At 39.8% G+C, this 13,172-nt stretch overlaps 2 protein-coding genes across 2 annotated transcripts; both read right to left on the bottom strand.

Moving 5' to 3' along the window:
* Nucleotides 1-232: 232 nt before the first annotated feature.
* Nucleotides 233-5,769, bottom strand: LOC140535592 (polymeric immunoglobulin receptor-like). The gene is made up of 6 exons (XM_072656988.1): nucleotides 5,733-5,769; nucleotides 5,244-5,534; nucleotides 4,801-5,124; nucleotides 3,086-3,196; nucleotides 568-614; nucleotides 233-478 (listed from the first exon to the last, which is right to left on the bottom strand). Exons 1-6 carry the CDS (start codon nucleotides 5,767-5,769, stop codon nucleotides 233-235), a joined length of 1,056 nt encoding a protein of 351 aa, XP_072513089.1.
* Nucleotides 5,770-9,073: 3,304 nt separating this feature from the next.
* On the bottom strand, nucleotides 9,074-10,390 carry LOC140535702 (uncharacterized). The gene is made up of 2 exons (XM_072657154.1): nucleotides 10,212-10,390; nucleotides 9,074-10,038 (listed from the first exon to the last, which is right to left on the bottom strand). The coding sequence occupies exons 1-2, from the start codon at nucleotides 10,226-10,228 to the stop codon at nucleotides 9,333-9,335; spliced, it is 723 nt and encodes a 240-aa protein (XP_072513255.1). The 5' UTR covers nucleotides 10,229-10,390; the 3' UTR covers nucleotides 9,074-9,332.
* Between the last annotated feature and the right edge of the window lie 2,782 nt (nucleotides 10,391-13,172).

Genomic DNA, 13,172 nt, shown 5'->3' with positions numbered 1-13,172 from the left:
GTTCTTTATTAAGTACTAATTATGTAAAGCTGCTTTGTGACGACAACAGTTGTAAAAAGCGCTATACAAATAAATTTGACTTGACTTGACTATTTGGCAAGGACTACTGGTCACTGCTTCCCTTTCATATTAATATGTTCAAAGTCCTTATTAATGATAAACTGAGTTACTAAAATGCCTATACCAATCAAATAATCAACACAGACGTTTTCAGAATTGGTAATAGATTATTTTACTGGACATTGACAGTGGCATACTCAGTATCAGGTTCCTCCTTACTGATGTTGACTCTGGCATTAGTGGAAGAACCTGGGTTTTCCTGGAAGCTCACAGTAGCGTACACAAGGCCTTCCGGGGTGAGGGTAGGTAACTGTTGCACACTGCACCTATTCTGGACAGGAGGGTCAGTGGATGAGTTGGAAGTTGCTCTGGGGTCTGAATTTAATGTGGTGTCTCTAATCTTCTCAGAGTGAGAAACCTGAGGACAGAAACAAACTGTTAGAAGAAAAGAACATCTTTGCAGCTTCGCATACCTACGTACTTTCAGATACAGACACAGATACTCACTTCATTTACATTTCCCATGGTTGTCATATTTGGTGGGGAGGTGGAGCCTGCAGACCACAAAGATTTAGAATAAAATTAAGAATTAGGAAGTTAAATGAAACAGGGTGCTAATGGAAGAGTCTACAACAGATCACTAATTCTACATTTACTTTTACATTTACATTTACGGCATTTAGCAGACGCTCTTATCCAGAGCGACTTACAAAGTGCTTTGCTATTTACCCAAGAAAAGCCTTAGCTAGTTAGAATAGACTAATAGTTCAAAAGATACCTCTAAGCTTAGACATTACTAAACACAATACAATAAGGCGACCATAGTACTCTAATTGTCCAAGTACTCTGTGAAGAGGTGGGTCTTCAGTCTGCGTTTGAAGACAGCGAGTGATTCGGCCGTTCGGACACCCAGGGGAAGCTTGTTCCACCACTTTGGTGCCAGGACAGAAAAAATCATGGACGCTTGTCTTCCACGGGTTTTGAGGGATGGCGGGTCGAGCCGAGCAGTATTTGAAGCTCGAAGGGCTCTTGGTGCGGATCGGCTTTTGACCATTGCCATCAAGTACGGAGGGGCTGGTCCGTTCTTGGCTTTGTAGGCCAGCGTCAGGGTTTTGAATCTGATGCGGGCAGCTACAGGAAGCTACAGCAAGTGTAGCTACAGCTACAGGATTCTATACATTCTACACTCTTAAACATTAACCCCTTAAACAGCCTATCGTTCGCAGGCAGGCCGAGTCCCTGTAGTTACTGAGGAATACACCTTATAAGCCTTTAGGTAATAAGCCTTTTTACGTTAGAGGGGTTAAGATGCCATGACGGGTTATTTGAGTGATACCATAAAAGAACCACTATTGATTTCATTAAGAACCGTGTTTAAAGAGCCTTCTTTACCAGGTTCTTTACAAATGTAACAATTTTTCACTTTCAATCATTTCTATTACAAGCATGCTTCTTTATGAAACCAAAAGTGGTTCCTCTGTGGTACCTTTACTGTGCACCTGTTCACAAATTGAGACATGAAATATGGCATTTCACAGAAACATCACCCCTGAAACTCCACCTTCTTAGGTTAAAGCCAAACTCAAAGAGGTGAGATGGTTGAAGCTGAAGAAGAACTTGTGGTTTATCGTAAACCTCTTTGATGAAGAAGTGTGATCAGGAGGAGCTGTAGACCAATGAAGATGCTTTGGGCAACACACATTTATGGTGCAAGCCTGGGACTTTAATCAGACATTGGGGGGGTGTTAATCAGACATTGGAACAGCCATATTCTCAATTAAAGGTGCTACAGAACTTTCTTTGAGCAATGCCACAGTAGCACCATTTGGGGTTCCATCCAGAACAATTTGTATAAAATAAATGTGAGTGTGAAGAACATTTAAATGTTACATGCTTGACTATAATTTTCTTTCTAATCTCCTGAGACAACTCTTTCTTTGCTTCCTCTGGTCCATGTTGAGTGTGGTACACACCATATCACCAAACAGCACAGTGACTACCTGTAGCCCTATATATAGGCCCACTGACTGATTTCAAGATTGTAGACACTTATGATGCTAATTAGTGGACACACCTTGATTACTTTTATTTTTTTAAATCTGTTGAAGCACGGTTCAAAATCAATTTTAATCAATTAATTTTCATAGATTTTTTTATTTATTATTACTTTTGTCAGATTCAAGTTATTTTTGTGACCATTGTGGGTTTTTTCTTTCATTAACTGAGGGGTACCAACAATTTTGTCCACATGTGTATCTGGTCTTGCATTAATATCAAAGTGGTTCTTCTATATAAAGAACCTTTTGCATCTTCATTTGAAGGCTAATGCTGGTTTACATTGTCTCACAGTGATAGTAGCATATGCACCACTAGTAAGGTATGTGTCGAGATGCCAGATATATAAAAAACTGGAAAAAAACTGGTCTTTTATGTCATGAGAACACAATAAATGTGGAAGTCTCCATTCTGGAGGCTCAGTATGAATCTATTGCCCCAACAATAGATTCAGAAAGCTTCCTTCCTCCCGTCCTTTAAATGAGTGTTATGCAAAATAAGATTTCTCAGAACGTCTCTTCCTCATTTATACATGATAAGGACAAAGTATTGGGACACATGTTCATTGACTGTTTCTTCTAAAATGAAGGATATTAAAAAGAGCTGATTTTACTGTCGGAGTAACTGTCTCTCCAAGACTTTCTACTCGACTTTGGAGGAGCATTGCTGTGAGGATTTATTATTGGATGATTAGCACCCCACCTCATCCCAAAACTACTGGATGGAGCTCCATCTATCATTTCAGAGAACACAGTTCTTCCACTGCTCCACAGCTCAATGCTGGGGGGCTTTATACCACTCTAGCACTCTTGCATTCCTCTTATTTTAATCAGCCTGAAGGTATGGTCCTCACTTTTAGATTACTGGAAGATTCTTAGGCTGGAAGACTACGAATCCTATACAAATTTAAAAACGTACACATGCTCAGTCAGTTGTTGATGTTGAAATTGATGTGAAGTGTAAGCAGTACCTTGTGTCTTGGTGCATCTCAGTCTGTAGAAGATCAGTGTTAATCCTCCAATCAGCAGCACCAGAACCACACAGACACCCACAGTGATGCCGACGACGGAGGAACCTGGAGCTGAGAGACCAAGAACAGAACCATGACCAATTTTATCACACACACAAACACACATGACCACCAACACCTCCACAATCTAACCAGGTTTCTGGTGTGGAGCTCTGAAGCTCCGCCTGAACATGAGTACAGAATGAAAGAGGTTCTGAACCATGAATAAACCTTCTTCCTGGAAGGTTCTTTACCAGATGTAGATAGTGTTGGTGCTGCTGGTGTGCTCCTGTGGGTCACTGGTGCTGATACAATAATCAGTAAACATGTATATCCAAACCAACAGGAGCTGCCACAAGTTTGGGTCTTTGGTGTTTTCTGAAATCAACACAGGCATCCACCCAAAATATCCAAGTGTTGCTGAAAGCAAAGACCTCCTAACTTTCTGTTAGTGATCAGGATGGAGTACAGCAACCTACAGAAACCTAAAGCCTACTGGCTTAATGAGTCCCCTGTAGCCTTAAGCTTAAGTCTTAGCTGAGTCCCTCCAAGTCCCTCACCTCTCAAGTCAAGTCAAGTCAAGTCAAGTGGGTTTTATTGTCATTTTAACTACAGACAGAGTACACAGTGATACGAAACAACGTTCCTCCAGGACCATGGTGCAACGTAGACACAGTGCATAAAGAACACAAGTGCAGACAGACAACACAACACAGTACAGACAGAGAGTAATAAATAATTAGAGGGTAGTGTGCAAATTATGCAGTGTGCAATAAATAGTCCAGTGAGGTAGTAACGTTATTTGTGCAAACTGCTTCCCCTACTACCCCTATTGGGGTAAATGGTTGGTGAATGAGAGAGAGAGAGAGAGAGAGAGAGAGAGAAAAGTCTATTGCAGAGTCTGGTCCAGCCCTCTGTCAGAGCTTTCCAGGCTTTGTCTTCATATGTGTGTGAGCTGGGGCATTTAAAAGGGTTGGTAGTCTTTCTTAATCCCCTTAATTCCCCATGTGATGGGGAAACTGGGGCTCAACCCCAGGTTCCCACCACTATGGTCAGGAGTGACCCAAGAACCACCATGACACAGATCTGCCATGGACTCATAGCTGCTGGAATACCAGTGTCACTGTCCGCAGTCAAGAGAGTTGTACATTAGCCTGGACTGAAAAAAGTAGCTGCCTTCCAAAGTTCTGGAAACTCATAAACTTAACTGAACTTCAGCAATTCTGCCAAGAACTGTAGTCAAATACAGCATCCACCCAATGATTCAATTCTGACTGCAACTGTACTGACCACTTGCCTCAACTCCCTTCGTGTAACATGATGAAATATTCACTCTCATTTATTTTCAGGAACAGATTTATTTACATTTACGGCATTTAGCTGACGCTCTTATCCAGAGCAACTTATATTACAGTTGGGCCAATGTAGTGTTAGGAATCTTGCCCATGGACTCTTATTGGTGTAGTACAGCATAGTCACGCAGACCAGGAATCAAAGCATGGTGTAGTCTCCAACATGGTGTAGTATCTCACTGGCAGGTAGTGGTGTTATATGTTGCACCACATTAACCACATAACACAGAAACTTTGTGAATCAGCTCAGAATCTGCCATCAGTAAACTGTGAGCCTGATCAGACCCATAATCCTCAACACTGAGAAGAGTTAATGTATCTCACCTTTAACCTGTAGCTGAATCTCAGTGAATACAGTGTTGTAACTCACTGACTCTCTTCCAACACCCACTCCACAGAAATAAACTCCTCCATCATCTTCACTCACATCACGGATCCTCACACTGAGAGTTTTAGATATTTTATCATCAGAGATGGAGAATCTGTCTTTTGGAGACTCTTTGGTATTGGCCACTGCAGTGAAAGATTGACCATTCAGTTTTTCTAAAAACTTGGTGTTTCCCTTAAACTCCTCTGGATAGGAAATGCTGATGGTGACGTTCTCTCCCAGATAACCAGTCACAGTCTTTGACCCTGAACAGCATGGATCTGTCAATCAAACACAGTGATGTAGGTCAAGAACTTCACAAAATATCTTCTCATCTATAAAGGTGTGATGTTACTGATAATCTTATGAAATATGATTTCTAATATTGAATGTTTCTGACCTCTTTTAACACTTAGCTTCACAGTGTGACTCCACACTCCAGTCTCTCCACACTGATATGATCCGGTATCTGCTGAGCTCAGCTGTTTGTAGATCACTGTAAGAGCATCAGGATAGTCCAGTAGAGAAACTCTGTCTTTATGAACCCAGAATTTCTTTATTTTTACATAGAAACACTGCTTTGGTGTCTCTTTACAAAAGTAGTTTTCAGATTGTCCATACTGTTGATGTTCACAGAAGATTGTGACACTGCCTCCTGGGTAACCAATCACATCAAAACAGCCTACTGGACCTGCCAATCAGAGAGAAGATTCTCAATAATCTCTCAATAAATGTCACTACATTCTCTCACTTCTACAGTTCAGCATCAGAACAAGATCACAAGAACGTCCTCCATCATCAGTACTAATCTTATGGAGCTCATGCTGCTGTGTGAAATAACCTGTAAGTACTGTAGATAAGCTCTTCAAACTTCAGTAGAAAAACTGACCTGAGATCAGGTAGAAGGTGAAGATAAGGAGGATCATCATCTGAACTGAGGAAGCTTAACTGATCTTCACTGAACTCCACTGAAAGCTTTGCTGTTTCTGGTATCAGAGTGTGTTGTCCTCTATGTGTGAGAATCTGCATCCTCCCTTCTATCTAGTTTGGTTGGTTCCTCTTTCTCTGGAAGGGTCAGCATTTCTCAACATCACCAGCTCCTCCCATCAGCATCACTGACCGACATATGCTGGTGAAGGTCAAAATGTAACCCACTGTTTAATCACCTGGTCCTTCTCACGTTCATAAAAAACTTCTAGTAGTAAGTTAACAGTAGAAGAGTTCATGTCTAAAGATCTGTTACCATAGTATTCGAAGTTCAGTTTACTCAAAAGAAAATGATAAAATTATAGAAAAAAAAAAAAAATTGATTCATGAATTGAGACACTTCTTTTATACAGTGTGGAAGTTCATTCCCACCAAGAGGTTCAAAGTTTGACCAAAAAAAATCAGTTTATTATTCTTTGAAAATGAAGAAATATTTTAATATAATGCCTTAATATAATGATTATGCTGACAAATATGTGATTTTCTAAAAATCACATATTTTTCGGCATAATATGGCAACATATATAAAATAAGAATATCTTTACTATCTATTTAGAAAGGTGATGATCTTCACCTGGTGGTTCCGAGCGGATCTTGAGGTCTATGCTGTGTGTGCTGAGTGTATCTGGGCAGTGTGTGAGTGTGTAAAGCCTGTTTAATTTCACTGAGAGCTTCTTGCCGGATTGGGAACTGAATGGTGTTGAACTGGTAGTGAGTGTCTTACAGCAGAGCCTCAAAACAGGACTGTGAAATTTCTAATACAGAAGAAGTCACTCAGTACACAGAGTGCAAAAGCACACAGAAAGAACAACACTGTCAACACCTCCATCATGTTTGTGATCATTAAAACATTTTAATATTTTAATAAATAATAAAATTCTCAGATTGTAGCAGATAAAAACAGGGAGAACATGAACACAGTGAAAGAACTGATGATCTGATCACTGCATTCAAATAAAAAAAGAAATCATGGATAATATTTTACTGTAGAAGATCATTAATGAGCTTTTCGTAAACCTACATAATCAGTTATAAAGGCTTATTATGTTTTATGGCAGCTGGAGCTTGTAGTGAACTTTAATTAATGTGGCTGTAGGTTTATGCTAGTTGTCATGAAAAGCTTGTACAAATGTTAGATAGATATAGGTCATGATCCTTTACAGTAAAGTTTACAGAAATGTTTCATTATTTAAATGATCACATTGACATTTGCATAAAATTACAAATCATCAATATTAACATGCAGTTACTCTTTATATATTTACATTTAATTATTTGGCAGCGTGACCTAAACAAAATAGACCAACTGTTTATGATTTAAAGACAAGAACTTCTGGAAAATGCATCTGGAGTTCAGTTTGTAGATTGAATCTGATTGGTTGGTGTTGGGTTTTAGACAATCCTGATGACTTAATCTGATTGGTTGAAGTTTGGGTTTAGACTCTGGTTGACTGAATTGATTGGTTGAGGTTGGGGTTTAGGCTCAGATTAATCTGATTGGTTGGTGTTGTGGTTAAGACTCTGGTAGACTGAATCTAATTGGTTGGTGTTGAGCTTTAGACATTCATAGACTGAACCTGATTCATTGGTGTTGGGTTTAAATTCTGGTAGACTGAATATTGATTGGTTGGAAGAGGGGTTTAGGCTCGAGTAAATGGAATCTACTGGTGTTGGGATTTATTGGTAAGGTTTAGATTCTCACAGACTAAATCTTATTGGTTACTTTTGAGGTTTTTAGACTTTGGTAAACAGAATTTGGTTCTTGACTTCTGGGATCAAGACTCTGATAGACTGAATCTGAGTTGATGGTGTTGGCTCCCAGGTTGGACCCATTCTGGGGGTGTTCTGGTTTCCAGGTAGATTGTTTTCATAATCAACCTGAAATCAGAATCAAACAGTTGTAAAAAAATACTAGACCATGAAGACCAGCATTTCTGTAATCTACATAACTGCCTGCAGTAAGCAGCTAGAATATAAACTCATTGTGATTCAGATTTGAACATGTCTGATCTGCTCTGTAAATCAGAACCTCAGGTAATCAGATAATGTCAGAGTGGGGATTACACAGTTCTGATAAATATTCTGTAAGTGTAATGAATGTATTTAGTGCACACAGTGTAATCTGAAGTATCCGCTCTGTTAAAGGTGCTGAATCTGGGACTGTGTGTTTACAGTTAGATAAAACTGGTCATTTGTGTAAATCTTCTTCTATAATTACAGTCAGTAAAAATATTGATGTTTTTAGTTCGACAGTTTCCTTCACTTACTGGATTATTGGTTGCTGATGATCTGCTGATAGAGGTGGAGTCTGTAGAAAGAGAGAAAACATCAATTATAGCAATGTTCTGTTAATTTATTCTCCACTAGAGGGAGGGTTTGGCATCAACCAGATGTGGCAACTTCTAGAGGACTTCTTAGGTTTCCTACAGAGCAGGAAGATCAGATACAGAGGTTCCCTTTATCAGACAGTGGGCTTCAGGCGTTCTAGTGTAAAATAGAAGACACTAAAACTCCAGAGCTAATTCTCAGATTTCTCTCCTTTCACACTTCTCTTATTTCAGTCATGATCTGAAGGCATGAACTGCAGCTTCTAAATGATATCAGAACTGAACTAACAGCAAAGGTCCAACCTACAACATTTCCTTTTTATGATCTTAGAGAAGATGCAGATTCACAGAGAAGCACTGTTGTTTCCTGATATCAGTGCAACTGACCAATTTAATTATAAATTAATTATATGTATGCATCATTTTATCCATCCACCCTTTCACTCATCCATCAGTGGTAAACTGTAATGAAGTACACACAGGTTTAAAGGCCCAATTTGTTATTTTCTATCTACTGCTAGGTGTAGTTTTGATGAGCAAATTTAAATAGAGTTTTTCTAAAATATCTATAAGAATAAGATGCATTTCTAAATAAAGAAAAACCAGAGTAATCATGATGCAACTGTCACTAAACTGTAAACACTAAACTCTGAATCTAAAATTAAGTAATTAAATTATTTATTAAATTCTGCAGACATTGTTTTTTACTTTAACTCCAGTAGAAATTTAGAGGACTTACAGAGAGGACTTACAAAAAAGGTATTTCTACTTTCAGTCAAGAACAGGCATTGTGTACTTTGTCATTCAGTGGTAATTACAGTACTTCAAGTCAAGTCAAGTAGGTTTTATTGTCATTTCAACTACATACAGAGTACACAGTGAAACGAAACAACGTTCCTCCAGGACCATGTTGCAACATAGACAGTGCATACAAGACACAAGTGCAACACAAACAAACAAGTGCAGACAGACAACACAACACGGTACAGACAGAGAATAATAAATAATTGACGGTAGTGTGCAAATTGTGCAATGTGCAATAAATAGAGTCCAGTGAGGTAGTAAAGTTATTAGTGCAAATGCTTGTGCAAAAAATGCTTCCCATGTTATCTGGGGTAAATGGTTGGAAAGAGAAAGAGAGAGGGAGAGTGTACATGTACCAGAAAGATATCAGTTCAGAGTTGAGTTGTGTTGAGGAGTCTGATGGCTTGGGGGAAGAAGCTGTTGCAGAGTCTGGTCGTGTTGGACCGGATGCTGCGGTACCTTCTTCCTGATGGCAGGAGGGAGAACAGTCTGTGTGAAGGGTGGGTGGAGTCATCCACAATGCTGGTTGCTTTGCGGATGCAGCGGGTGGTGTAAATGTCCATGACGGAGGGGAGAGAGACTCCGATGATCCTCTCAGCTGTCCTCACAATGCGTTGGAGGGTCTTACGGTCAGAGGCTGTGCAGGTCCCAAACCAGGCAGTGATGCAGCTGCTCAGGATGCTCTCTATGGTTCCCCTATAGAAGAGGGTGAGGATGGGTGGAGGGAGACGGGCCTTTCTCAGCTTCCGGAGGAAGTAGAGACGCTGTTGGGCTTTCTTGGCTGTAGAGCTGGTGTTCAGGGACCAGGTGAGGTTCTCCGCTAGGTGGACACCAAGGAACTTGGTGCTCTTAACGATCTCCACAGAGGAGCCGTTGATGCTGAGCGGAGAGTGGTCGTGTCTTGTTTTCCTGAAGTCAACAACCATTTCCTTGGTCTTCTCTACATTCCAGTGAAGGTTGTTGACTGTACACCAGTCTGTCAGCTGCTGCACCTCCTCTCTGTATGCTGACTCATCGCCTTTACTGATGAGACCCAGCACAGTTGTATCATCGGCGAACTTTATGATGCTGTTAGAACTGTGTTTCGCAACACAGTCATGAGTCAGCAGGGTGAACAACAGAGGACTCAGTACACTGCCCTTAACAGTAACTTATAATCAATTACCAATTACTTAACAAACTTAATTAGGCAGAAATCTCCCAAGTAATTTACATTACCATGATTGGTGCTGTGTGTGTGTGTGTAGTACCTTGTGTCTTGGTGCATCTCAGCTTGTAGAAGATCAGTATTAATCCTCCAATCAGCAGCAGAACCACACAGGCAGTCAGAATGATGATGGTGACAGAGGAACCTGGAGCTGAGAAACAGAAGGAATGGACCAACACCTTAACTGCTCAAAGTGAGTGAAATAATGAAAAAGGAGCACTGTATCCTCGAACCATCAGCTAGACAGTTTAGTCCTGGTCACTGGTGGCTGTTCCAACAGGACATTGGACCTTTTTCATGAACTGTTCTTCAGAAGGAAAGTCTATTTAAAACCCACTTCTGCAGTTTTTCACAAATATTCTGGAATTCTCCAGTGTTTTCTAAGGTGGGATTTGATCAGTCTAGGAGGACAGAGGGATCATCATTATAGGATCAGAGCTGAGAATAATTCTGCTCCTTAAAACACATCATGAATCTGTCCTCGAATTTCTGTTAGGACTTTTCTCAAGGACTCATTTAAGACAATTCTTAGGAAGATATTGGTGAATGAGACCCAATGACCCCAAACACACAGCAGAGGTGGATTAGAAAGGGTAAAGCAGGCTAAGAAAGTTCTGGAAACTCGTAAACTTCACCAATTCTGCCGTAGTCAAATACTGCATCCAGCCAATGATCCAATTCTGACTGCAACTGTACTGACCGCTTGCCTCGACTCCCTTTGTGTAACATGGTGAAATTTTGGTGAGCCTGATCAGACCCATAATCCTCAATTACCTGAACACTGAGAAGAGTTCATGTTTCTCACCTTTAACCTGTAGCTGAATCTCAGTGAAGAAAGTGTTGTAACTCACTGACTCTCTTCCAACACCCACTCCACCATCGTCTTCTCTCACATCACGGATCCTCACACTGAGAGTTTTAGATATTTCATCATTAGAGATGGAGAATCTGTCTTCTGGAGACTCTCTGGTATTTGCCACTGCAGTGAAAGATTGACCATTCAGTTTTTCTAAAAACTTGGTGTTTCCCTTAAACTCATCTGGATAGAAAATGCTTATGGTGACGTTCTCTCCCAGATAACCAGTCACAGTCTTTGACCCTGAACAGCATGGATCTGTCAATCAAACAAAGTGATGTAGGTCAAGAACTCCACAGAATATCTTCTCATTTATAAAGGTGTGATGTTGCTGATAATCTTATGAAATATGATTTCTAATATTGAATGTTTCTGAACTGTTTTAACACTCAGGTTCACAGTGTGACTCCACACTCCAGTCTCTCCACACTGATATGATCCGGTATCTGCTGAGCTCAGCTGTTTGTAGATCACTGTAAGAGCATCAGGATAGTCCAGTAGAGAAACTCTGTCTTCATGAACCCAGATTTTCTCTTTTTTTCCATAGAAACACTGCTTTGGTGTCTCTTTACAAAAGTAGTTTTCAGATCGTCCATACTGTTGATGTTCACAGAAGATTGTGAATCTGCCTCCTGGGTAGCCAATCACATCAAAACAGCCTACTGGACCTGCCAATCAGAGTAAAGATTCTCAGTAATCTCTCAATAAATTTCACAAAATTCTCTCACTTCTACAGTTCAGCATCACAACAAGATCACAAGAACGTCCTCCATCATCAGTACTAATCGTATGGAGCTCATGCTGCTGTGTGAAATAACCTGTAAGAACTGTAGATAAGATCGTCAAACTTCAGTAGAAAAACTGACCTGAGATCAGGTAGAAGGTGAAGATGAGGAGGATCATCATCTGAACTGAGGAAGCTTCACTGATCTTCACTGAAACTCCACTTAAATCTTTGCTGTTTCTGGTATCGGAGTGTGTTCTTTGTCTTCCCTTTTGTCTAGTTTGGTTGGTTCCTCTTTCTCTGGAAGGGTCAGCATTTCTCAACATCACCAGCTCCTCCCATCAGCATCACTGACCGACATATACTGGTGAAGGTGATGGTCAAAAGATGCAGGTTTCTCAATGTAACCCACTGTTTAAATCACAGTCTTTCTCATGATCATAAAAATGGAGTCTTAACTTCTAGTAGTAAGTTAACAGAAGAAGAGTCCATGTCTTAAAATATGTTACCATAGTATTAGAAGTTCAGTTTAATAAAAAAAGATACATAAATTATAAATTTATGAAGGCTGTAATCCTTTACTGCAATGTTTACAGAAATGTTTAATTATTTCAATTATCAAATTAACATTTGTATAAATTTACATATATTAATTTTTACATGCAGTTACTCTTTATATATTTACATTTAATTATTTGGCAGCGTGATCTAAAAAAAAGTTTGATCTAAAAAAAAGGTTGTGTGTCGGATCTGCTAGACTGGATCTGATTGGTTGTTGTTGGGGGTTAGGCTTCTTTAAACTGAATTTTGTAAACTGAGTTTTGTTATTGGTGAGGTTAATTTTGTGGTTAAGACTCTGGTAGACTCATCCTAATTGGTTGCTGGTGGGGTTTAGGCTCAGATGAATCTGACTGGTTGGTGTTGGGGTTTAGACTCTGGTAGACTAACTCTTTATATATTTACATTTAATTATTTGGCAGCATGATCTAAAAAAAAGTAATATCTGATTGGTTGGTGTTAGGGTGTCTGATCTGCTATACTGGATCTGATTGGTTAGTTTTAGAGTTTAGGCTCAAATGAATCTGATTGGTTGATGTTGTGGTTTAGACTCTGGTAGACTGGACCTGATTGGTTGGTGTTGGGGTTTAGACTCTGATAGACTGAACCTGATTCATTGGTGTTAGGATTTAAACTCTGGTAGACTGAATTTTAATTGGTTGGTAGATGGGTTTAGGCTCTAGCAAATTGAGTCGGATCGGTTGGTGTTGAGGTTTAGAGTCTGGTAGACTGATTGGTTGGAGTGTGTTGGAATTTATTGGTAAGGTTCAGATTTTCACAGACTAAATTTTAATCGATGGTGTTGGCTCCCAGGTTCTGGTAGATTGGACACAATCAATCTGAAATCAAAATCAAACAGTAGTAAA

This window comes from Salminus brasiliensis, chromosome 15, assembly GCF_030463535.1.
Source record: "Salminus brasiliensis chromosome 15, fSalBra1.hap2, whole genome shotgun sequence".
Lineage (NCBI taxonomy): Eukaryota > Metazoa > Chordata > Actinopteri > Characiformes > Bryconidae > Salminus > Salminus brasiliensis.
Note: the sequence above shows the minus strand (reverse complement) of the source record. Positions and strands in the feature narration are given on the sequence as shown.

Coding starts and splice junctions, on each gene's coding strand:
- LOC140535592 (XM_072656988.1), bottom strand. CDS start 5,769: ATGATCCTCCTTATCTTCACCTTCTACCTGATCTCAG. Junction 615..3,085: donor GAGATGCACCAAGACACAAG/GTACTGCTTACA, acceptor TGTGGTCTGCAG/GCTCCACCTCCCCACCAAAT. Junction 479..567: donor CCATGGGAAATGTAAATGAA/GTGAGTATCTGT, acceptor TTCTGTCCTCAG/GTTTCTCACTCTGAGAAGAT.